The sequence below is a fragment of the Carica papaya genome, chromosome 3, assembly GCF_054855325.1.
Source record: "Carica papaya isolate Zhongbai chromosome 3, ASM5485532v1, whole genome shotgun sequence".
In the NCBI taxonomy this organism is placed as follows: Eukaryota; Viridiplantae; Streptophyta; class Magnoliopsida; order Brassicales; family Caricaceae; genus Carica; species Carica papaya.
In genome coordinates, this window is record NC_142311.1 from 32,377,420 (window position 1) to 32,398,909 (window position 21,490).

General features: G+C 35.2%; 2 protein-coding genes across 4 annotated transcripts; both read left to right on the plus strand.

Moving 5' to 3' along the window:
• The first annotated feature begins 5,971 nt into the window (after nucleotides 1–5,971).
• LOC110819872 (uncharacterized) lies at nucleotides 5,972–9,656 on the plus strand. 2 transcript variants are annotated; one of them, XM_088216575.1, is made up of 7 exons: nucleotides 5,972–6,160; nucleotides 6,233–6,311; nucleotides 7,243–7,520; nucleotides 7,713–7,822; nucleotides 7,953–8,140; nucleotides 8,563–9,359; nucleotides 9,481–9,656. In XM_088216575.1, the coding sequence occupies exons 3-6, from the start codon at nucleotides 7,348–7,350 to the stop codon at nucleotides 9,310–9,312; spliced, it is 1,221 nt and encodes a 406-aa protein (XP_088072701.1). In that variant the 5' UTR covers nucleotides 5,972–6,160; nucleotides 6,233–6,311; nucleotides 7,243–7,347; the 3' UTR covers nucleotides 9,313–9,359; nucleotides 9,481–9,656. The 2 variants fall into 2 exon arrangements, with proteins under 2 accessions (XP_088072701.1, XP_088072700.1); XM_088216574.1 differs by having other exon boundaries at nucleotides 5,973–6,160; nucleotides 8,563–9,656.
• Nucleotides 9,657–11,181: 1,525 nt separating this feature from the next.
• PRL1 (pleiotropic regulatory locus 1) lies at nucleotides 11,182–21,077 on the plus strand. 2 transcript variants are annotated; one of them, XM_022049254.2, is made up of 19 exons: nucleotides 11,182–11,304; nucleotides 11,817–11,882; nucleotides 12,038–12,182; nucleotides 12,331–12,355; nucleotides 12,721–12,835; nucleotides 13,057–13,129; nucleotides 13,692–13,754; nucleotides 14,378–14,462; nucleotides 18,325–18,417; nucleotides 18,509–18,572; nucleotides 18,725–18,810; nucleotides 18,907–19,008; nucleotides 19,108–19,191; nucleotides 19,667–19,727; nucleotides 19,868–19,934; nucleotides 20,027–20,104; nucleotides 20,212–20,276; nucleotides 20,475–20,552; nucleotides 20,664–21,077. In XM_022049254.2, exons 3-19 carry the CDS (start codon nucleotides 12,049–12,051, stop codon nucleotides 20,834–20,836), a joined length of 1,446 nt encoding a protein of 481 aa, XP_021904946.1. In that variant the 5' UTR covers nucleotides 11,182–11,304; nucleotides 11,817–11,882; nucleotides 12,038–12,048; the 3' UTR covers nucleotides 20,837–21,077. The 2 variants fall into 2 exon arrangements, with proteins under 2 accessions (XP_021904946.1, XP_021904945.1); XM_022049253.2 differs by having other exon boundaries at nucleotides 11,817–12,182.
• Nucleotides 21,078–21,490: the final 413 nt, after the last annotated feature.

A 21,490-nucleotide genomic window follows, 5' to 3' on the forward strand; every position in this document is an offset into this window, starting at 1 on the left:
GCCCTAGAACAGAACATTTCACTCTATTTTCATTGGTCGCTCCTTGATTAGAGCATGGCAATTCGATTCAGATTTGGCAATCAATTAAGAAGGGTCTCCCCGAGGGGGATCAAGAGACAGCTTTTAGTCTCTCCCCCGGGTTCTGAGAAGAGCTGGTGCCCCAAACTCCTCTCTTTGGCTTATATCCATAGTCTGACCCGACCTCCTCGGAGACGCTTTGAATGATTAAAACGAGCTTTTCACTCGAAAAAGAAGGAGAGTTTTTCTTCTTGCATGCATCCTCTACTATGAAAGCTTACCTGGAATAAGGAAGAAAACCCTGATCATCCGCTTTAGCATAATTTCGTTTAAAGCATTTTTGAACTCGTTTAAGGAATTGATTGATCGAGTCCAATCAATGGGGTCTCCGGTAAGCCCCTTCGGGCCCTTTCACTTTCTTTTTTGAATCAAAGCAGGAACCTCTTCCAATTTCAAAGAATAGCCATAGCTTAGTGCCCGTAAACACATCCATCGGTTTTCATCTTCCCCGGCACAGTTTTAAAGTCCAGTCTCACAAGTACCAGAGCTATATATCCCTTAATCCAGTATTAGGTCACGGATACCAGTGAGGAGAGCCCGAAGGAGACAGAAAGAGACTCCCTTGAAAGAAGTACGATCAGAAAGGCTCCTCCTTACCAAAAGAAAGTCAAGCCCGATCTCTTTTCTTTCTTTTTTGTATTACCAAACCTAGCTTAGCCTTCGTCAATCTAACTAGAAGGAGACTCCCAACTATGGCAAGGCCCCCTTCAGGCTTAGGTTAGTCAATCCGGCCCTAGACGCCTTCGTTGAGAAAATCGCCGTAGGAATGGAGATCTTTCTTAGAGGGCTAGAGCATCTAAAGCTGAGCTGGAGAATATTCAATGCCTACTTTGAAATTATCCTAGAAATGACTCTCTTGCTGCAGAAGAGAAAAGGCTAGCTGTGAAGTATAGAGAACTCAGTACAGCTGAAGAAGCTTTTTTCAAGCAAAAGTCAAGAATTTCTTGGATAGATTTTGGAGATCAGAAGACTGGCGCCTACTAAAATAGTAAGCTCCAAAAGATCAAAAAAGACTATTAGGAACTCTTTATAGCATAGCTCTGATGGCAGAATGAGGAGTTCAAATTCAGAATGAGGCTGTGGCTTTCTATCAGAACAGAACCTGCTAGGGAAGTCTGATGAAGATCTTTCGGGGGGATAAATTTCTTATTTCAAAAGCCTATTACAGATAGAGATTTTTTCATATTGCAGAGGTATGCTGCTAGAGGAAGTGACTCAGGATGAGATCAGGCAAACCATCTTTTCCCTCAATGGGAACAAGGCTCCTGGGCTTGATGGTTATACAGCTGACTTTTGAAAGCCAGACTGTAGTAATCTTGGTGGTGAGGTAACTAGACCTATTTCTGACTTTTTCATGAATCGCAAGCTCCTTCATGAGGTGAATGCCACTACTATTTGTTTGCTTAGTCCCAAAGTGAACCCTGAAAGAATGAGTGACTATAGGGCTCTTTCCTCTTGTCAAACTCTCTACAAATGCATTTCCAAGATCTTAGCTAATAGAATGAAGTTTTAAATTCCTCAGATCATCAGTCCTAACCAATGTGCTTTCATTGAGGGGAGGAAGATTGTGGATAATCTCCTCTTAGCTCAAGAAATTTCTTTTAAGCACTCTCATAGGTCTGGGCTAACCTCTAGATGCACTTTGAAAATGGATCTTATTCAGGCTTTTGACTCAGTGAACTGGTGCTTCCTTTTGAATATTCTGCTTGCTTTGGGCTTTCCTGGGAAGTTTGTAAACTTGGTGAAGTCTTGTATCACTACAACAAGGCTTTCTCTTGGAGATAGAGGGTTTTCTGGGCGATTTTCCTGGCAAAAAGGCTTTGAGGCAAGGTGATCCTATGTATCCATACTTTTAATAGCTATGGAATTGCTTTCTTTCTTCACTTCTAAACAAGGCAGATATGGAGGGAACTTGACCTTTGAATCCTAAATGCAAAGAGGTTAGATTCACTCATTTATGCTTTGCTGATGACCTTATGATCTTTTTTGATGGTAGCTGTCAAGCTATTCAAGCAGTCACAGGAATGAATCTTGCAGGCTTTCTTTTAAAAAAGTCTCAGGCCTGAAGTTCAATGCTTTCAAAAGTGAGATTTTCTTCTCTGGTGTGGATGAGAATCATATTATGCAAATGCAGCAGCTTACTGCTTTCAAGATAGGGAAGCTTAATGATAATGATTGCAAGCCCTTGATTGAAAGAATGACTTATAAAAGAAATAGCTGGACTTCTAAGCATCTCTCATTTGCTGGTAGACTGAAACTTCTTAATTCTTTAATTGTCAGCATTCAAAATGATTGGTGCTTTTTATATTGCCTAGCTTTGTCATAAAAAAAAGCTATTGAGAGAAAGTGTAATGCTTTTCTGTGGAATGGGAAATTCTTTGGAGAAAGTCACCTATCCTAAGAAAGAAGGTGGTCTGGGAATCAATCAAATTGTGGATTGGAAGAAGGCCTGTGTGCTGTGTGCTTAGAGGTATTTGGTCTCCTTTCACCAAATCTGGCTCACTATGGGTGGAATGCGTGAACAAAGATCTGAAAAAGCGGAAGTTTGGGGTCTTAATCTTCCGCTCTTGGGAGTGGAGAAAGCTTTGGAAGCTAAGGGAAAAAGCCAGAAGAATGATTTTTCATATCATTGGGAAGGTCACATTCTTTTGGTGGGATTCTTGGCATCCTCATGGGGCTTTGCTGCAGAGCTACCGCAGGAGAATTGTTTATGATTCTGCAATCTCCATTGATACTGAGACAATAGTAGCAGCAGTTATTCAAGACAATGATTGGAAATGGCCGCCAGCTAGATCTGAGGACCTAGTCCAAATTCAAAGTGTCATTTGTGGAGTTCTCTTTCCTAAGCAGCAAGAGGTAGACAGGGTGGACTCCTTCTCAGAATGGAGAGTTTGAAGTTAGCAGCTCTTGGGAAAGTCTGAGAAAGAAAAATGTGAAAGTGGACTGCTTCATGTGTGGGGTTCTCATTGAATCCTAAGACCGAGTTTCATTTGCTGGCTTGCTATACTCAACAGACTATCAACAAAGGAAAGGCAAGCTAAGTGGGGTAGGCAAGTTTACATGCAATCTTTACTGTGTCAGCAAGATATAGAGACCAGAGATCACTTATTCTTTTCTTGCCCTTTGAAAAGGAGCAATATCTATAAAGATGTGGGGGGATAGAATGATGAATTGAATTGGGCTAAGAAATCTCTCTCCAAGAAGAGTGTGCTGGCTGTCTTGCTTAGATTAGCTTGGTGTGCTTCCATCTATTATATCTGGGGAGAGAGGAAGATAAGATTGCATCAAGGCAGCTGTCTTTCAGTTTCAAGTCTTGTCAACTTTCTTCTTGCAGATCTTAGCTTAAAAATGCAGTCTTGGAAGGAGTTAAAGATCAAAGTTGAAGTCACTCAACTCCAAGAACTATTCTGTGCAACTGGAATCTGAGATTTCCTTACTAATTGGAGCTCTTTAATTCCTTGCCATTAGTTTCTTCATCTGTATCTCTCAGACTTTTTTTTAGAGAACAGGCATTTTTTTGCAGTCTGCAGCTTTGGAGGAGTTTGGCCTTCTGCTGGTCTATTGGGTCTTTGCTCTAGATTTGATCTTCTTTCTTTTTTTTAGCTTTGCTTTCTTTCTATCTTCTGTGATGGGATTGATTCTAATCCTTTGCTTTTGCTTCTGCTATGTCAGTAGCTTTTCTTTAAAAGTTTTCTTGTGTGGCCTTGTAGCACTACGATGAAAGACTTTTCTGCCTAGTAGACTGAAAGGCTATTTCATCCCCTCCCCTAGGCGAGGGCTTTCCGAGACCAATCTGACCAACTAAACCGAATCAAGGGAATAGGAGTCAGCCACGGAAGACTTTACCGAATCTCCAGGTATATTATCTCCAATCGGGCAAGGTGCGTAGCGTAGAAGGAGGCTTCTTCCCATCTCTATCGAAAGAGAGAGCAGTCGTCACATCTGCGCTAGGTAGCTCTAAAGCTTACCGTCAGCCTTGATCCACTACTTCTTTTTTTTTTTTATATACGATCGCGCCGGCAATCAAAGAAAGCAGCAAAACCAACCTGCCCAAGCGGATTTGGCTAAACAAGAGAGAAAGGCCTTCTTCTTCCTCTCCGAGGGTGACTCCCTTCCTTAACCCATGCCCTTACTAAACGACCAAGAGCTAGCCACAAGAGCTATACCAAAATGAAACTGCCTTACCCGGGTCAACTACCTTTAGAGCGACTACCCTTAGAGAGATGTTCGCACGAAGATAAGGAGATTGGCCGGGTGATTGGAATATGAAGATAACTCTTTTTATTAGAAGTCAGAGATGGGCCTTGAGCCAGCTATGGAACTAAAAAAGCATTTCTCGATCTAGGTCTGGGTCTGGCATCGATTCCTTCTACCCTTCTTCCAACAGCTCTTAAAGAGAAAAGACTGTCTTAGTCTATGTCCCACGACGGACCGACAGTAGTTGAATCATCAACTTTCTCGATCTCGGCGGGTCGCTTACACGGAGGTAGAGTCAGCTGACCGTTAACGATCAAGATGTCAAAGATGGCGTCTACCTGACTTTCATCGAAATCCCCGACTTGAGAGAGTCGTTCTTTGAGAGAAGAGATCTTTTCTTTCTCATGCACCTCCTTCTCGCCATCTCATAAAAGAAGCGTAGTATAGGCGGACCCACCAACTCTCGCTTTGTCAATCTGGCGTATCCCTTTTCAGTTCTCCTCGGACTCTCCTGGCACTATCTTCCTTCTATAGAGGGCAGGTTCTCCTTTCTTTCCCATAAGGAAATAATTTGATCGTTATGAGCAAATCCAAAATCTTTGTAAATATAACCAATCATTAGTTCCCAACCGTGAGGCGAATGGAATCCGATACATAAATCAGTTAATAAAAGAATAGAAAAAGCTTTGATTGTGTCGCTTAAATTATATAGGAATTCTTGAACCCAAGAGTTAATAATAAGAGTCAGGGTATGAATTGTGCTTTTAATTAAAATTATCTTTTATATATTTAGTTTTTTTTAAAAAAAATTAAAAATAAAAAATTAGCACAATTCATCAAATAATAAAATGGATAATAGCTAAATGCTTACTTTTTTATTTGATAATGTATTTTTTATTTATTTTTAAAAAATTAATAATTTAAATTTTATATAAAAAAATATCTTATAAAAAAATAATTCTAAAAAAAATTAACTAAACCCACTATTAAATCATCGAAATGACCGAATACAATATAAGAAACGTGACCCTGCTTCCACATCCTTAAGGCTTGTGAACTCTCTCCGAGTTAGAGCTATATTTCTATCATTCCTATCAACACAAAATAATCTCTCTGTAACCATAACCTTCATCTACATTTAATAAGGTTTGTATAGTTTTTTCATTATTTGATTATCAGTTTTTCTGTCAAATTTATAGTTAAATTTTGTATTTATTTATTTAAAAATTTGTGTAACAACATGTAATCAAGATATTGAAAATTCATAATTTTAAGAAATTATGTAATTTTTAGATAAAAATTTTAATAAAAATATAAATTTAAATTAAAATATATGAAATTAGGGCATTTTAGAAAAATGGGAAAGGAAAAAAATTGAAAATTAAGAAAAGAATCCCTGAAAATATTAATTTTAACAATTAGGAGTAAATGGAAAAGAATATAGAAACGAAAGGGCCAAACTGTAATTTAAAAAAGAAAGAAAACGAAGAAAAGTTGCAAAGAGGGGCCAAATTTAATTTCTAAAAGTTTTGACACCCGAGCAGGTGAGATGTCAAAACGGGCCCAATTGAACAGCCAGGGGTTATTCTCGAATGTGAAAAGACTAAAATAACCCCCATCAATCCAGCGGTCCAGATATTTTAAGAAAAAGATCAGACGGATGGCACTTAGAGTATTTAAATAAACCCCAAATTGATTTTCGCCCTTTTTGAAAGAGATCGCCGCCGAGTGGAGAGAGAGAGAGAGAGAGAGAGAGAAGTGACGTCGGCGCATTGAAGAAGACAAGGGACCGCCGGAGGTAAGGGAGACCGAAGGAGAAGAGGAAGGAAGAAGGGCCGCGACCCGTGGCCGTTTTCGGACCTCCGGGGACACCGACCTTCGAGCGGTGAGTCCTTTCCTTCTTCCTTCACCGGTGATTTCAATCACCATTAATCCTCCCTTTTTCGCATGCATGCAGGTCAAGAAACCCAAACCGCTCACCCTGACTCGGTGAGACGAGAGGATTCCTTCTAGTATCTGGATCCGTTCCTCCACCGGTGAGTTTTCTTTCAAAACTTTTACTTCAAAAGCATTTTTTTTAGTTCATTTAAACCTTGTTTTAGTTAGATAATATAATCTTGGATAGTTTAGAGTTAATAGATCTCATATGACTTAAGAAATGTGAGAAGTAGGCCATGCATGCAAGCTAAAAACTCGAAATCAATGGGTTCATCCACTGACCCGAGAGGAACTTTCTGTTAGAGGTTAAATCTCGTGATTTAGGGACATTTTCGTGAGGCAAATCCACAGGGGAGATTGGGTAAGTGGCCTAGTACTCTAAACCTGAAGCCTCACGTTGGAAAAATATTTGATAAAACGCTAGCTTATGATGATTGAAAGTGAGATGCATGCAGGTGAGGTAGGCGATGGGAAAGGAGGGATCCGGGCCACTGTCCAGGCAGTGGAAACTGCCTGGATACGGTCTGGAATGCGGAGTGTTCAAATTTTGCATGTCTTAGTTTTCTGTCTTGTGTGATGGATTCATTGTGTGCGCTTAATTTTCTGTTTGCATGATGTTACTGTATCTGCCATTTAATTTTTTGACACATTATCATTGTGGAAAAATCATGTTATTTTAATTTAATGATATGATCACATGAATTAAATTTATAAAGAATATCAATGAAATTAAATGAAACATATTTTATGATCTAAGTTGAAAGATAAAAAGAGCAAAACTAGACGATATTCAATGAATTAAATTTCAATGTTAAGATTTTGTATAAATTTAAATAGAATATACCAATTTATATCATAATTTTGTATTCACTTTTAATGATTATATAATAAAATATGTTAGCTGAACCAAATTGAAAAAGAAGAAAAAAATTATCTTATTTTATTTTTTTCCACCGAGTATGAGAAAAAAGTTAAATTTGAGTTGTGGTCACCTAAGAATTCCGTTAATTGATCCGGCTCATCGTGCAGCAATCCCATGTGCCCGGCGCCCTGCGGTGACCATTCCATTAGGGTTCCCAAAGCAGATTTAAAGAAGAAAGAGAGAAAGAGGGAGAGTCAGTTGAAAATTGAGAGATGAATCCATTAACGTTAGTGAAGAGAATACAGAGCATAAATTCGAAGGAAGCAGACTTAGGGATTTCAGAGGAGGCATCATGGCACGCCAAGTACAAAGAATCTGCCTACATATTTGTCGGTGGCATTCCCTTTGACCTCACCGAAGGCGATATCCTCGCAGTTTTTGCCCAGTAAGTCGTCTGATTTTCCGGTTTGCGATTCCATCTCAGTGATTAGTTAAGCTTCCATATTGTTATGGAAAGGAAATTTGCTATATCATCAATGTTTTGATTATTCGTGCTGTACTTTTTATTTCAATTTCTGATTACCGTTTTCACATGATAATGAGTTTTTTTTTTCTTTCGTTTTTTTTTTGGATAAAGATATGGAGAGATTGTTGACGTTAACCTTATTAGAGATCGGGGTACTGGTAAATCCAAAGGTTTTGCATTTCTTGCTTATGAGGATCAAAGGAGTACGATTCTTGCTGTAGGTTGGTTCTCTTTCTATCCCTTTCTCTCATGTATTCTCTCTATTGACAGCTGAGAAGATAATAGCAGTAGATTTCAGTTGGCTTAGCTATTACTAAAGTTTTTTTTGGGTGTTATGGCCTTTTCTTGCAGATAATTTGAATGGAGCACAGGTCTTGGGTAGAACTGTACGTGTAGATCATTGTAGTAACTATAAGAAGAAAGAGGAGGAAGATGAGGAGACCTGGCAGCAGAAGAGGGAGGCTCGGGGTGTTTGCCGTGCTTTCCAGAGAGGTGAATGTACCCGTGGAGATGGATGCAAGTTTTCCCATGATGAGCAAGTAAGATTAATGATAGAGATCTAGTATATCTCCACACTGATGAATTATGGTGGTAGTTTAACCACATCCTCTCATTGGATGACTTTACCTTTTTGAACTTCTTAAATTATGTTTGTTGAAGTATCAGAAGAAACATGAGACATCCAGGACTAGTACTGTCTAGATTTTCTTTTTTGGTTGCTTGAGTAATTGTCTAATATGCACCATATTTTTATCTATAATAAGATTATGGTGATGTGAGATGGCTTCAGTAAGTAGTTTAGCTTCCTTTGTTATGCATAGACTTAAGTTATGTTTCCAATTCAATGTGTGTATGTGTGGTAGTTTATTTTGATACATAAATATTATTTTTCGTTTTTCTGTTCTTCCATCAAAATTGTTGAGGTGCTTATATGTACTTTTTTTTTTCCTTTTGAATATAGAGAGCTGCCAACACGGGTTGGGGTCATCAGGATAAGAATTCAAGATGGGGGCATGATAAGTTTGAGGGTTCAAAAAGGAAGGAGAGAAGATTTAATGATCAAGAAGGCTTTGGATTGGGGAATAGGAATCCAAGTTCTAGGGAAAAGGGCAATAACAGGGTGATGGAAAGCCATTCCAGGGAATGTAAAGGGAGGGATGACAAGAGAATGCGAAGACACGATGATGATGAAATTAAGCTCAAGTCAAGGGATGACCATGATAAGAAGCAAGAAAACAGATTCAGAAAACAATATGAAGATGATGAATTTGAGCCTAAGGCTAGAGATAATCGTGACAGGAGGGAAGAAAAAAGACCAAAACAGTATGATGGTAGTGCACCAAAGTCAAAGGTTGATCTGGCTAGGAGAGAAGAGAAAAGATCAAGGGAGAATGATGGCTATGATTCTAGGAGGGAAGAAAGGAAATTTAGAAGGTACGATGATGGTGAAAATGAGCCAAGATCAAGAGAAGATTATCATATGAGGGAAGAAAAGAAATCAAGAAGGCATGATGATGATGAAGTTGAACCAAGGTCTAGAGGAGAACATGACGGCAAGGAAGAAACGCGATCAAGAAGGCATGAATCAAGGTTCTCATTGAGAGGAGACCAGGACCAAGTATCCAATGACAAATGGTCTAACCCTGAAAAGGATTTATCCTCCCACTATCGTGGTGAGAGAGATGGTTACCAACGAAGGCGAGATAGATAACAACATTATGCATCATAATGGAACTTTGAGCTCACCTGTTTCCTTAGGTAGTTCTCCTTACTGTATTTATCTGATAGTTGTAATCCCATTATCTTTGCCTAGGTTTTGTGCTACTCATAGAATTATACATCATAACCCCCTTTCTTGTGTTTATCTTTTGTTCGATAGGTTTCACGAAACATGCAATGGTTACTTTTTTCGGTTTAGTTGATGTCCTTGAATAATCAGAACCTAGAGATATGGTCTAGTATGATTTTGAATCTGTCACTTATAAATGGGGGAGATGCAATGTATTTCAGGATACTTGTGTTCGTGTATACGACGATATCAATAGTTTAAGGGTATGTTTGCATGGAGGTCGATCGAAGGGAATGAAGGGGAGGAAATGAAAAGTATTTTCGATTCTCATGTTTGGGAGTTTAGTTTTTGAGAGAAGAAGGTGGGTTAAAATTGTACTTTATCTTGTTTGGGAGTTTAACCTCCTATTTTCTCACTCTATTAAAATTGTAATTCCTCCAAATTGGAGTCAAATAGAAATAAAATTAAACTAACTTTGTAAAGATATGATACTGTACTTTTTTTCCTGAAAACGCTCCACCCTAAAAAGTTCTTGATTTCTTTTCTGAAATTCCAAGTTACTTTTAGTGTACTTCTAGGGCTCGGGACATATATTTTTTTTTAATGAAAGAATACAAGTAATCCATTGTTATACATAAAAAAAATAAATTTTAGTAACATACAGAAAAGACAGAGGTGACCAACATAATAGTTATATAAATTTGTCAAAAATACCATTAATAGTAAGGATTAACTTAGAAAATACATACACTATTTAAGTATAAATTATTTTTTAGTATTTGATATTATGTAAAAATTTATTTAATTATTCTTATTTTATTAAGCTTATTATAATTAACTCGTTCTAATAATAATTACAAGAAAGAAAGACTCTTATACTCTATATAGCCAGAATCAATTTATAAGCTCTATTGATTACTTATTTATTTTTTAGATTGAGTTTTATTTGCTAACTTTTTTGCAAGTTTACCATTTTACTATACCATACTTAGTTTAGTTACTAAAAAAAAATTTGAAAACCAAACCAAACTATTTTATATACTAACAAAATTCAATTTGATTCGATTGAAACTATGGTTTTTTAGTATGTTCGAAAATTTTATATTGCTACAAAAATTGGTACTCATGTTCACAAACATACTCACATTATGCATAAACATATATTTTTATATAAGTTCATAATCAATAAAACCGACGATCATATCTCTAATATTTTATTGATTGTTAGACATTTGTAATTTAATTCTTATTTCAGTTTGCAAGATTGAGAGGCATTCAACCTATTATCATTGAAGGAAATCCATAGTTGCTCTTTTATTCGATTCTTGTGGGTCAACAATATTTAAGCGATTTTGATTTATTAATTAACGTATTTTAAATATTATCAGATAATTTTTTTTTAATTTAAATAAAATAATAAAGTGATTCGAGAAATGAGTGCAGATCAAATACGAGGTGAGTATGTTAATCCACATATCTGCATCGCTAATAAAAACATAAATCTATATCCATTTATGATTGAAGCGGGTAACAAGTAGTAAGCTTTTTTATCTACCACTAACCTTGTAAATAAAAATTTTTATCGTTCCTCATTTCAGTTATTTTTGTTTAAATATTTAAATAATTTTAATTAAAAATATAAATATTAATTAAAACAAATATATAATTTAAATAATATTTAAATATAATATCCCAAACTCTCAACTGACTAATTTATAAAATATCATAAAAATTTCAAACGAGATATGGTCAATAGTAAGAAGTAAATAAGTCTAGGTTTTAATATAAAATATTTTTTTGAGAACAAAAAAAAAAAAACATTTCATTATAAATAACAGTGCTTCAGATACACCCAGGCGGACGGGCATCTTGCTCTGCCGAAGCTCCGCCTTCATCTTCGGATAGTCTTTCCTGGTAATTATCGTATTCTCTTGCGTTTTAATCTATGGTGATGTGGGTTTGTTTTGCTCTAATCTGAAACCCGTTACTACTGAAACCACTCCTTGTTTTTGCGGTTTTGTTCATCTGTTGTTTGGTGATTAGTTGGATAGGCTATTGTGTTCAGGTTATTTTGCTTCGAGTCTCTAATTCGTATATATTAGTATGTGTTTTCGGAAGACTAGCAGATATAATGATTTCTATCTTCTTTTTCTGATCTATGTATGGTGGATGATGTGGTGATTGGTTGCGAACATGTCGAATCTCTCTGGTTTGTGAGTTTTATTTCGCTTACTAGGCCGGGTTTAACCTGTGAACATGGATTTCTTTGATGGCTGACCGAATGTGGTTTTGGTAACTAAGAGTTACCACATCTGTGCTAAATGGGTTCTGAATTTAGGTCTTGCTCGTAGAACTTGGTTGTTTTATGTCTATTTTTTGTCTGTGTGCGGACTTTAAGAATTCTCCTTTTTGCCTTTTTGCATTAGGTATTTGGAGGAAATCTTGGTTGCTGGCGATGAAATGAAGTTTATCCTAAACTCAAGTGGTTAAATGTGAGATTCATTTTAGCAGGAGATTGACATTATAAATTTGTTACAATTAATATATTTTGAAAGAAAGCAACTCCATTATCTTTCGGGCACAAAATTCAAGTCGTGAATACACCTGCATTAATAAGCTTCACAGAAAACCACTGTAATTGTGTTAGTGGAAGAGACGATGCCAGGACCAACAATGGAGATGGAGCCTGTAGAACCGCAGTCGCTAAAGAAACTGAGCCTCAAATCTCTAAAGCGAGCTCTGGATCTTTTCTCTCCTATCCATGGCCAATTCACTGCTCCTGATCCTGAGAGGTTGCTGCTTATCTTTTCTCAAGTTATCAAGTATTTCTTTTTCATATTATTACTTATGTATTTCTGCATTATTAGCAATTTTCATTTATTTTCTGGAGTTTTGAGCTTGCGTATTTTAGCTGATTGCTTCTATCTTTATTTGGTGCAGCAAAAAAATCCGCTTGAGCCACAAGGTTAGAAGAAGTTATTTTTTTAGTTGCTTGCCTGTTTAATTCTGAAGTTCTATGTCCATCTGGTTGATGGGGTTTTCCCTGTTATATATCTTCCTTCCCAAAATTATGGATATTATTATTGCATTTTTTAATTATCTTTCCCTAATAAAGATTCTTCTATTTATAATATATATATATATATATATATATGGATATTGTTCTTTTCTTACTTTAAAGATGAATTTCATTCTTTGCAGTGATGGGCAGTTAATATCGAGAACAACTTGAATGAATTTTCAATATATATGATTGCAATTGAATTTGTCTATCGGGATTGTTTGCTTGAGGTGGGTTAATTGTGGATTTTAAATTTACGTGATCTATAGATAAGCTTTCAGTTTGGAGGAATTAAAGCTGCAACAAGTCAACCTCCGCACCAACCTAATCCATCAGATAATAATCACGAGGCCTCAAAGTCTTCAAGTGTTCTTGCTCTTCCAGGTATTTATTTGCTTGATTCACCACTATCTCTGTAGTTCATCTATTCGTGTTCCAAATTTACTTAAGAGGATTCATATTTGGATGGTTTACATGATAAACTTTTTCAAACCATGGGGTTTATCTCACTCTCTCTCTCTCTCTCTCTTGCTTTTTATTCTCCTTTGTGTGTGTTTTTGTATGCAAGGAGGTCTAAGCATTTGGGTGCTTTCAAAATTGTGCAGGTCCAGAAGGTTCCAGTAATCCACAGATGGGAGGGGCTCAAAATGCTTTAGTTGTTGGTCCACAGAAGGGACTGTAAGTGTAATAAATTATCAAGTTCTTATAAATAGTGTTAGCTACCTTATTCAAATTTTCCTATTTGTTAGTATAACGAGCAGACTGCTTATTAATAAGGATACACCCACTGGTTTTTGATGTATAGGCTTGAAGTTTTTGTTTTCTTAATATCTTCATTTGCCTTTTTAGCTGTATTTCAAAACACAGTGAGTGCTTTTTTTCTACAAGAATTTTTTTTAAAAAAATAATTATGTGCTTATTTTCTAAATCAGAACCTTAGTGTTTTAAGTCAAAGTACATATTCTTTTAGCAACTCAGGCAATTTTTTTCTATTTCAAGAAAAAAAGAACATATTCTTTTAGCAAACTTCTGTTTTGCATTTAACTACCCTGATCTACTTTACTGGGCCATTTCTAGCTGGAGGGGGAAACTTTTCAGTTGTAATTTCAATGGGGAGTATGATATACCCTTTCTTCAAACGAAATAATAGAATCACATCATATATTGGCTACTTAATAACATGGAATCATTATCGTGAATCTTTGATGTCATGCAGTACTAATATATTTTTTAACCTCAGAAACAATGTTGGGCTCTCAGGCAAAAACACTGCTGTTATTTCTGCTTCTGGATCATCCGAGAGGTAATGAATCTACTTTTATCTTCTTTCAATATGAAGATAATAAGTGATTATGTATTCATGGGTGATTCTATTAAAAAATGTAGTCATCAGTCACAGTCTACATCGTATAGTTTTATTTATATGGTAAATGTTTTCTCCTTGGCGGTGTTTTCCAAAAATCTTTTCTGCTTGATATGCTGCTAGCTTATGTTTGTTGCTTCGAACCATTGGCTTGTTTTGGGGCCTGCAAAGAAAGGTGACATTTCTTCGCTACGGCACTTCACACTTATGCTTGAAGATAAAATGAATTACAAATAAGAACACTTTATGGCTTCAATTTTGCATTGACATTGACCTTTATGTCAATTTATTCTTTTCAGATGGCTGGATAAATGTTGTTATATATTGTTATTTTTTTGCTGTTTTGCGATGTTTGTTCCTTTTTCATGAGGTCCACGGTTCCTTATATGTTTTTCCAAAGTGAGTTAAAAGAAATAAATTTCAACTTAACATCAGTTTCCACTAAACAAGGAAAGTTATTCGAGCTTTTGGCTGGTTATTTTGTCCTTGTTTTATGTAATCATTGCACATCATCTAAGCTTGGTATTTTAGCATTAATTTTTCTGGTGTCTGTCCTTTTATAGAAATTTGTCAACCTCTGCTATAATGGAAAGAATCCCAAGCAAATGGCCCCGTCCTGTGTGGCATCCTCCATGGAAGAATTATAGGGTAAGGACCCTACTTTTTGATTTAATGGGTAATAAGATCATTTTTGGTATTATTTTTTGGTTATTGTTTTATATACTATGATAGTAAAATTATTTTCCCTTGCTGCCTTATACATAATACACATTATTTTTTATCTCCAAAAAAAAAAATCCCTTGTACATAATTTTTTCATTTAATTTATAACATGTTAATTGTTTGAGAACAATATGAGATCATTTCCCTGTTTTGTCTACATTTATAATGGCTGAGGACAAGCTCTAAGTAGGAGTACTTCTTTTCTTATCAGAAGCTAATACGTGATCTTATCTAAGCTTCTCTATATTTATACTTGTACAACATGCTTTTAGAACCATGTATCTTTCTTTTGTCTTTTTGTTCGAAATGGCAGAAAGTGCACATTCAACAGCTTTTGTTGATTGCAAACTTCCATTTCTTGTACCGCTCTTGCAGTATCTTTCTCATCCAAAACTATTGATATTTGTGATAAATGTATGATTAGCTCATATGTAGTCAAATCTAGACCTACTTATTCTGATGTGCAATCTTATATAAAGCTTCTATGCATATATACTCATATAACATGTTTTTAGAACCATGTATCCTTGATATACAATAAAAAGATCTTTAAGTGAATATAATTCAGTATTAAGAAATGTTTGTATGATTGTAATGTATATGTACTATTAAGGTATTTAGTTTATTTAGGAACGAGTATCTATAGAGTTATTAATGGTATCAGTTTATTATTTTCTATTTTTTTAGGATACTATTTAGTTATTATTTATTATATCTTATTAATTAATTGACTAATTTTTCTATTTCGTAAAATTCCTAGATAGGCTTAAGAATTCTTATTTTGATTATATTCTGGTACCTGTGAATAGGGTATTCATAGTTTATATATTTGGTAAATTATATTAGTATGGATTGTACAAATATTGAATTATTAATTTGATTATTAAACTCGGAGATCTCTAATTCTACTTCTAGTAAAACTTCTCAAGTATTGTACTCAAACTCTTTCTATTCTACCTCAATTAGTATAAGACTCTACCTTCAATCATCATGCAATCAAATTTTTTGTCAAAAAATTAACTGCTGGTGGAAACAGTAGCGTTACAAAACCCTAAAGCATAACTAAGGCAAACCGATAATTTTGATTCCTTGCTGTACATGAACATTCAAGGAAGAAACTGTCAGCTACAAGTATTTGATGGTCGCAGGGAAGGTGGGCATCACTGTCCTGACTAACCTGCTCTCTGACTCTCACCCCAGTATTTGCCAGAAACAACCACAACTCGCTGCTTGAAGTTGCTCTGAACGCTGACTTCCCTGAATCTATCATTCCTGATAACATCAACAAACACTGACATCAGATCTGAAGCTGGGCCTCCAGATTACTCCCTGGCCTAAAGGCCATCGGCAACAGACCACTTGAAGTTGGCCTAGGACTCCTATGTACTGATCACTTTGCATGTGTTCTAGCATTTTGAAGCATCTGTTGACAGTTCAAATTGGTTTGACTTGTCCAGTTAGCCATCTCCATACCAGTTATCATTTTCCAACCAGTTTTTGAGGTTCTTAGGCATGTTCTTTCATTTTTTTGAGTTACTTTTATCGAGTTCACATTCTAAAGTAACTCTTTCGGCATAATAATATCTTGGTCAAGTGAATTAATTCCTTTTCATGTACTCTATCAAATATTTTGATTTAAGAAGAGATAATGAATGTAATGCTAATAGTATTATGGCATCATGCTGCAAAGGGCTTGAACGGTTGCTTATGGACATTGGTTAAATGCTTACTAACCCTCCTCATCCAATTAGTGAACTTCTACATCTCTTGAACCAAGTTAAGTATTGTCTCCAAAAGTAATCTAGAGTCATCTAAGTTGGTGCGAAATACATTTTGTCCATTTTAATAGCCTTAGTTGGTGATTAGCTTCTCAAGCACTCAAATATCAAGGTGAAACTTGAAAGTGCTTATTACAAATGTGCGTTAACTAGAATCACTACACCCAATATTCTTTATGATGATTCATAGGTGAAAAGAGTTTCTTGAACTAATTGTTTCTACATTTAAAATACTAAGTGACAAGACAAGACAATTACATGTTAGAGATTTCTTAATTCTTGAAATAATTGCAAGATTAGATTATATCTGGTGATGGTAGATTTGGATTGTGAATTACTTAACTGTCAAGCAGTTTTTGAAGTCTGTTTTAGCTCAACGGAAGATTATTCTCTTACACATGGAAGCGATCAACTACTCTTTTGGAAGAAAGTGATTACATCTTAGTAGAGTTGTACTCTCTACTCTTACATAGTGTTCGAAGAGATAATGAAAATGTTTCTCCAATTGCTCGTGGGCTAGCAGGGAGAGTTCTTGAAAGTTATGCTAAAAGTTAAACTATCTATGAAACAAGCAGTGTTGCTTCATGCACTCCCATGCAAGCTTGCAATGATTTAGCGGCGATCATATGCCACAACCTATTTCTTTTTATGGAGCAAAATTGAGGTCATTATCGTTAATGACCCAGTAGTGAGAACAAGTTAGTGAATGAGGTAACAGAATAGATCACCGTTGACCATCCAACTAATGATAAGTTAATAGATGAGGTCGCTAAGGAGATTGTGAAAGATATTGTAATTTCTACCATACAAATTTAGTTACTTAGTGATATATTTCTCAATTTAGTTATAAGCAATGATGACATTGATTTTGAAGACAATGTATTTTTGTTGAATCTTGAAGAAAGAGGCTCCATATGAATATATTGCGGCATAAGTTTTTTTTTTGGCTTCTAACAATTATAGGGAAAGTTTGGTGATTCTTTTATGGATATAGTCATCCTCATTGGTTGATTACTTTTTTTGAATCCTTAATTTATAAGGCTTCTTGTTTTCTAGGGATAATCACAAGTTTTGCAAGCTTTAACATTAAGAAGGCAAGTTCCAATTTTTATATTTTTTTCTACTTTGACATTTCAAAACTCAAGGTTGAGTTTTTACCAAGTGGGGTAGAATAATATAAATGAAAAAAAAAATCCTAATGTACATATTTTGATACTGAAAGATTATTTGTGTAATCATAACATTTATTTATCATGAAGGGATTTAGCTTTATTTGGGAACTAGTACGAATATATTCATCAGTGATATAAGTTCTTTGTTTTCTACTTTAAGTTCCTGTTTAGTTATTCTATACTATAGGTTATTCAATTAGTTTGCTTATTTTCTTTTATTTTGTAGAATTTCTAGATTTACTTGTGAACTTTAATTTTGATTGTATTCTGGTACCTATAGATAGATTAATCAGTTATTTGGTAGACTATTCATTTGATAATTATACAATATTAAGTCATTGCTTTAATTATTGAGGTATGGGATATTCAATTTTAGCTTCTTAATAAATTTTCTCTAAGTATTATACTCAAGCTCACTTTTGTCCTACATCACTCTTTCTTTTATTTTTTTGTTCGAAATGACAAAATGTACAACAGCTTTTTTGGTCTCAAACTTTCTATTTCTTATACATTCTTGCAATATCGTTCTCATCCAAAATAATTGATATTTGTAATAATGTATTGTTAAGCTTGCATTGGGTGTCATAAGTACAGTTGATGGTGGACCTACTTATTCTCACTAAAGACTAATGGCCTTGTGGTTTTCTCACCATCTGTCAAATAATATTTACTGGTTGAGAAGGAAAGACCTTTATTGGTCTTTAATTTGAAGTTTATATTTCACTTCCTTTCATGGTTAATTTCAATTGTTGGTATTTGAAAATAATTGATTTCTAGTTTCATAAAATTGCTTGCTATGTTAACCAATCTTTGAAATGCTGCAAATTGGTTTTGTAGGTTATTAGTGGGCATCTGGGATGGGTTAGATCTATTGCATTTGATCCAAGTAATTCATGGTTTTGTACTGGCTCTGCAGATCGCACCATCAAGGTATAAGTTTAAAATTAGAGCAATTCAGCCATAAAATTGGATCTGGATAAAGAATTCTGCAGTTACTCCTGCGTGAATTTTGGTTTACCAGATATGGGATGTAGGGAGTGCGAGGCTGAAGCTCACACTAACTGGACACATTGAACAAATACGAGGTCAGTCTAAGGAATAATTTTGACTGTGTTAGTTGATTTTAATTTGTAATTGCATAATATGTTGAATCTGGAATTGTTTTGATTTGTCATTAATTTTAGAAAATATATTGAATCTAGCATTAGGATCCTTAGCGTGTTTATTTTTATCTTAGGTCTTGCTGTCAGCAGCCGACACACCTACATGTTCTCGGCTGGTGATGACAAGCAAGTTAAATGCTGGGATCTTGAGCAGAACAAGGTTAGAACTCTATAGACTAATGATTGATTTATCTCTCTTTCAACCTCTTCCTGCTTTAGAGTAACTCACATTTTGGAGTTTAACCTCTTTTGGTAGGTCATTCGGTCTTATCATGGTCATTTAAGTGGTGTTTACTGCTTAGCACTGCATCCAACACTTGACATTTTGTTAACTGGGGGTCGTGATTCTGTCTGCCGGGTAATGTTTTACTAATGCAAGCAAATTATGCTCTACAAATTGTGGATGCATTTTTTGTTGCCACTCACTAAGTTAATCTTATTAATGTTTTGGTTACAGGTATGGGATATTCGTACAAAGATGCAAATTTTTGCGCTGTCTGGACATGATAACACTGTTTGCTCAGTATTTACCCGACCAACGGTCTGTTGATTCCCTTACTTTTGGTTCCTTGGTTTCTCATGATGATGTTATTGGAATATGGAATATGCGTTCTGAAAACATGTTTCTATTGTCTTATTCTTGCTCATGCAGTTGTAATTGGATATTATGTATATGGTAATGCATAAAGGTGTCACTGTCTTGATACAAGAACTACGATTATTTTATTGACTTGTCATTGAGTGATGCGGAGTAATATTAATGTTCTTTCTTGGTTGGGGGATGGCCTAACTAGTTTAGAGTGTTGTTAAAACCCAGTCAAATACTTCACCACTGCTTAGTTGATGTACGGAGAGGGGTGACCACTTGAAAAAAATCTCATGGTCAAGCATGAGTGCTTGACTGATCTCCTTATGGTGTATAATTTATGTTATCTTTTAAATGTATTGGCTATTTTTTTCTCAAGGGAAGGAATTATGATTGATTATGGTTGTGTTAAAATATGGTCTTGTCCCAGGACCCGCAAGTTGTCACTGGCTCCCATGACTCAACCATTAAGTTTTGGGACCTTAGATATGGTAATCAGTCTACTTCTAATTACCTTCAATATTTATTTGATTCCTTTTTCCTGAACGAATGCATCTAGTTTGGATTTGAGGCTTCGTTGATTTCTATATTGGCAGGTCACACATTGTGTACAATTGGTTCTATCTTGCAGGGAAAACAATGACAACTCTAACACACCATAAGAAGTCTGTGCGAGCAATGGCACTGCATCCTAAAGAGTATGTGTGCATTCAGTATCTTTCTTTTGTTTAATATTGAGATGTGGTCTGAAATATTGTGATCCTTGTTACTACGTTTTACTTCACTTCAGGAATTGTTTTGCATCTGCATCTGCTGACAACATTAAGAAATTCAACCTTCCAAAGGGAGAATTTTTACACAACATGCTGTAAGTTTTCACCCCTTTCTCCTTTATATTTACGACACAATGCCAAAATGTTCATGAGACAGTTTAGCTTAATCTTGATATCCCAATATTGTGTGTTTTCTGAGCAGCTCTCAGCAGAAAACCATAATTAATGCAATGACAGTCAATGAAGAGGGCGTAATGGCTACTGGAGGTGTGTGTACTTAATTTTTGTTTTCTTGTGTAAAATGGATATGAATGATTATTGAAGTTAACCTGATTGGTGCCTACGTATATTATTGTTTTAGCCTTTTCTATTGGACTATGTGGGTGGAGGGTACGGGTGATTATTTTTAGCAGGTCTTGAAGTATGTTTGAATCTTCCTCATTTTTTTCTCTTATGTTGTTGAAGGTGACAACGGAAGTCTGTGGTTCTGGGATTGGAAGAGTGGTCACAATTTCCAACAAGCTCAAACCATTGTACAGCCTGGTATGATGTGCTTTGTATTTTCTTCGAAATATAAAATTCATGTAAATGTAGGTGTTGGATTAGAGTGCTAGTATGATTGTTAGGTGATCGATGATGGGTGTTTGATTGCAGGTTCTTTGGAAAGTGAAGCCGGTATATATGCTCTATCATATGACATCACAGGTTCAAGGCTGATTACATGCGAAGCAGACAAGACCATAAAAATGTGGAAGGAAGATGAAACTGCCACTCCAGAAACTCATCCTCTGAATTTCAGACCACCTAAGGAGATTCGGCGCTTCTAGTGCTTGCAGAATCCTTATTTATCTCAGATAGGTAAACATTATATGTATAATTCATCATGTTTTTGCAACTTGTAGAATGAAGTAATACAGGCTAGTTGAGGAACTAAAGAGCTTTGTGGATTTATGACTATTTCCAATGGGGTAATACTGCTGTTTGATTTTGATTTAGGAAAGTTGGGAGGCTTTATCCATATATATACAATGTTTCAGTAATAGTTCGAGAATAGTTGTTGGCTCGTAATCTTTTTCTCCTATACAAAGACTTCGTTTGAGAAATCTTATTTTCGAACATGTTAATTCAGTTTCGAATATAATTGGATCACAATAGGTCGGGGAGTTTTAAGATTTTTGAAAAAAAAAAACGAGATTAGTTGAATCGAATCTCAAATATAATTTAGTGTAATTGAAAGAATCTATATTTAATACGATTAAATATTTAAATTATTTCGTACATTCATCCAAATTATTTTACGATAATAAACTATTCAAAGTAATATACCAAATTGTTTGAATGTTAAATTTTTTTTTTAACTACATGGTATGGCAACACGGTAATTTTATTTAATAATATTGAATTATATTAGTATTTAATAATTGGGTAATCAGGACAACTGTGTTAAATGGTTTAAAAATAAATTATTTTTGTAATAAAAT